Source organism: Malania oleifera, chromosome 7, assembly GCF_029873635.1.
Source record: "Malania oleifera isolate guangnan ecotype guangnan chromosome 7, ASM2987363v1, whole genome shotgun sequence".
Lineage (NCBI taxonomy): Eukaryota > Viridiplantae > Streptophyta > Magnoliopsida > Santalales > Ximeniaceae > Malania > Malania oleifera.
Window position 1 is genome coordinate 103,343,425 of NC_080423.1, and position 3,546 is coordinate 103,346,970.

A 3,546-nucleotide genomic window follows, 5' to 3' on the forward strand; every position below is an offset into this window, starting at 1 on the left:
GATTGTTGTTTAGAACTTTTAAACTTTGGTTTTGTGCTTTAGATAGCAACCTTATGACAGCAGCAGCTTTAGGATTGAAGGTACCTGTGTAATCGGCTTGATCTCGACAATCGGATAGTGATTTCTCGTCCGATTGAACTGAAATTTTTAGAGATTGTGCATGACTCATTCTTCTTAATTTTGAAAGGTTAGATTGTTAGTTAGAGCTTTGAAACTTTTATTTTTCGTCTCAGACAACAATCTCATTGCAACAACAACTTCAAGATTGGATGTGCATGCGCAATCAGATTGATCTAGACAATCGGATGGTGATTTCTCGTCCGATTGAGCGAAAATTTTTAAGGTTGTTCATGACTCATCCTTTCTAATTTTGATCGGTCAGTTTGTTATTTGAAGTTTTTTAACTTCAGTTTTCTAGCTTGGACAACAATCTCATTGCAATAGCAGCTTCAGGTTAGAAAAAGTCTTATAAATTTTTTAAAATAAAAGGAGAGCCCCGGAGGGTAACACGTGTCGTGGTGACATTTATCAAGGATTCAAGGTGATGTCGTGCAAACATCACATTGCTACAATACTTTAAAAAAAAAAAAAAAAAGCAAAAATGTGACAAGTCACCTTTGTGAGTGGACACGTAGCACCAGCTGGTTTAAATCGGTTCATTTTAAATGAATCCGATGACTCGGTTCACCATTTTTTAATTTATTTTATATATTATTTTATTTAATAATTTTAATTAGTTTTAATTTTTTTTTTATAAAAAATAGAGGAAAATAGCAGAAAATTATCAAAAAAAAAAATTAGAGAAACATTTAAAAATTATTTTTTGAAGTCAAGAAATATATTTTGAGTCATTTTGATTTGAAATTTTAGAAAAAAAATAAAGAAAAATCCTTAAAAATCCCAGAAAATTTAGAAAAATATTTAAAATTTTCAGAAAAAATTTACAAGGATTTTGAAAAATCTAGGAATGATTTCAAAGATACTTTTTATGATTTTCTTGATTTTTGGGTGGGTGCATCCCAATGATTTCAAAAAGGGTAAAGAGATATTTTGAATCTCACTTGTATTAGCTCTAAGAATGGTTTATCTAACAAGATCCCCTCATTTGGAGGTCTTATTAGACATTCCTAATCGCACCATGTTTTTTATTTTTTTTAAATTTATTTGTTTATTTTTATTTATTTATCTAGCCATTTTATTTATTTATTTATTTGTTTATTTTTAAAGAGTTAATTAAAAGTCATCAAAATTCGATTTAGTGATAATTCATAACTGATTAGGTATCGTTCGTAGAACGGGTGTATAGGGGGTGCTAATACCTTTTCCTCACATAACTGAACTTCTGATCCCAACTCTACTAAAGTAGACCGAGAATACTGATTCTTTGGCTTAGGAATAGTTTAAAGACCAATCAATAAGTAGTAAAAATGTGTTCTAACCGCACCAAGTTAAGGTTAGTGACAACTCCATTTCAAAATTCAAAATCTATAATCTTTCGTCGTTTCGGATCCTTTCTCTGGGACGTTGCGACAAAGGGTATTTGTATCCACAATAATACCACATGTTAAAACAATTTATGTTTATTAATTAGTTCAGTGTTATGTTTTCATTGCCCTCAAGTAATTATATATGATGGACTAGCTAGCCTGATGGACCACTTTATATAAGCAGCAGCGAGGTTCTCTTCTATGTTCTGCATATTTCTTTTTGTTTTCCAAACCAAAAACAGAAAACAAAAGTATGACATTTATAACATTACGAAATGAGCTCTAAGGTACTGAAAAAAACATCAAAACAAAGAACTAGAATTCTGGTTACAGCAATTAAGTACGTTTATTAACTATGCCACTCAAATTTACGTCACCCACAAGAGAGTAACAGCCATAAAGGCTAAAAAAACTAGCACAATAGTATCTCTTCCATAACAAATAAACCCTGCTGAAGTGGGCAAAGTAGCTGAAGGGTTGTTGTTCTTAGAAGAAGGTCGTGGTAGCGATTGAGGAGCCCTCGGCGCCAGCCCAGCTGCGCCGTGAGGTGCACTTGCCGGTGAACTTGTCTGGCTTGCTCCTGCAGTATTCACTTGCAGCTTCATCCCTCCAAGACAATGTAACTTGTTTCCACAGACAAAGTACCTAGTTCCGGGCTTTGTCAGAGGAATTGATGTGTTCCCATCTCTACTTGTTAGTAGAGCTGCCGTCGTATTGCACCCCTCATAGTTCTCCTTCTTCACTTCGCTCACACTGTGGTAGGATGAGTACTGGAACACTACAAAAAAAACACAAGTTAATATAACATCTGTTTTGTGTCTAAACAAATTACATGTGGGTAAGGAACTAACACACATGTTGCACTGGTACATGAGAATTAATTAATAAAATGAAATAGAAAGGCATGAAATCAAATTTATCACTTCAGTTCATCGTATTCTTCATTCAAAACTTCTTTTCATTCCAATTTTAACCCATTTTTTTCACAAACCAAACGTAACACTATTTCGTTCGTGAATATATACTTCACTAAAACGTATAGTTTGAGGGCTTACCGAGAACGTCCCCGACGGTGAATTTCTTGTCCTTTGCCCATGTATCAACGTCGGTGCTAATATCCCAACCGGAGCTACCCCCCACCATATACATAGCAGCATTGCATGTCAGAGCAAAGCTGAGAATAACCAGAACACAAACCAGAAAGAGCTTTGCCATTTGCAGTTACTAGCTAGACCTAGATGGAAGAATGAAACACATGAGATGGAAAACTTTGCACAGCTTGATATATACGTAAACATGAGGGTTTGCCAATGATTAGATGACCTAACATCATACTGACTTGAGGATTGATTTATTATTACTATTGTTATGACTATTGCAGCTAGGTAATATTAGTTGCACCAACATATTTATATATTCATGCTTTTAATTGAAATGGAGTGAAGAAGATGAGCTACATAGAACTTTAATTGGTGAGTTTGGTTTAACTCTGGACATTTCCATTGTGTGTGGTTCTTGGTAACCTGCAGCAGGTCGCTGGTTACTGGTCAGATGGGCAATACCATTTCTGAAAATCTCTCTCTCTCTCTCTCTCTCTCTCTCTCTCTCTCATATATATATATATATGTACATATATAATTGTTTTCAAGAAGTTGGTAGGGTGGGTGAAAGTGAGAGTTCAGTTGGTTGGAAGGCTATCGAGTGCTTCGCTGCAGTATTCCAATTCCTTCTTTTGACTTTTGCAGCTGCTGGAGTGAAAATTGAAGAAGGAAATTAATTTTCTTAATACGATGGGTTTCCATATTTGCATGAAATCTATTAATGATTTGTTTGGTTGAAATAGATTAAAATGTAATTAATTTTTATAATTTCATAAATTCGTGATATAATTTTTCATTTATTTTACTATCAATTTATCATCCTTGTATACTAAACATTAAGTAAAGGATTTGTTTTGTCAAATCAGAAATAGTCCCATTTTTGTTGGGAAGAAATCTTGCTCCGGACCATCTTCCATGTTTTTCTAACTAATCTATTGAAGGAGAAAATTGCAAAGTAA

At 33.9% G+C, this 3,546-nt stretch overlaps 1 protein-coding gene across 1 annotated transcript; it reads right to left on the reverse strand.

Annotated features, from left to right (window-relative positions):
- Window positions 1-1,726: 1,726 nt before the first annotated feature.
- Window positions 1,727-2,744, reverse strand: LOC131160071 (mavicyanin). The gene is made up of 2 exons (XM_058115385.1): window positions 2,543-2,744; window positions 1,727-2,265 (listed from the first exon to the last, which is right to left on the reverse strand). The coding sequence occupies exons 1-2, from the start codon at window positions 2,700-2,702 to the stop codon at window positions 1,856-1,858; spliced, it is 570 nt and encodes a 189-aa protein (XP_057971368.1). The 5' UTR covers window positions 2,703-2,744; the 3' UTR covers window positions 1,727-1,855.
- Between the last annotated feature and the right edge of the window lie 802 nt (window positions 2,745-3,546).

Excerpts from the sequence above, each read along its gene's own strand:
- LOC131160071 (XM_058115385.1), bottom strand. The coding sequence starts at position 2,702 with ATGGCAAAGCTCTTTCTGGTTTGTGTTCTGGTTATTCTCAGCTTTGCT. Across the intron at positions 2,266-2,542 it reads CACCGTCGGGGACGTTCTCG|TGTTCCAGTACTCATCCTAC; the intron begins GTAAGCCCTCAA and ends TTTTTTTTGTAG.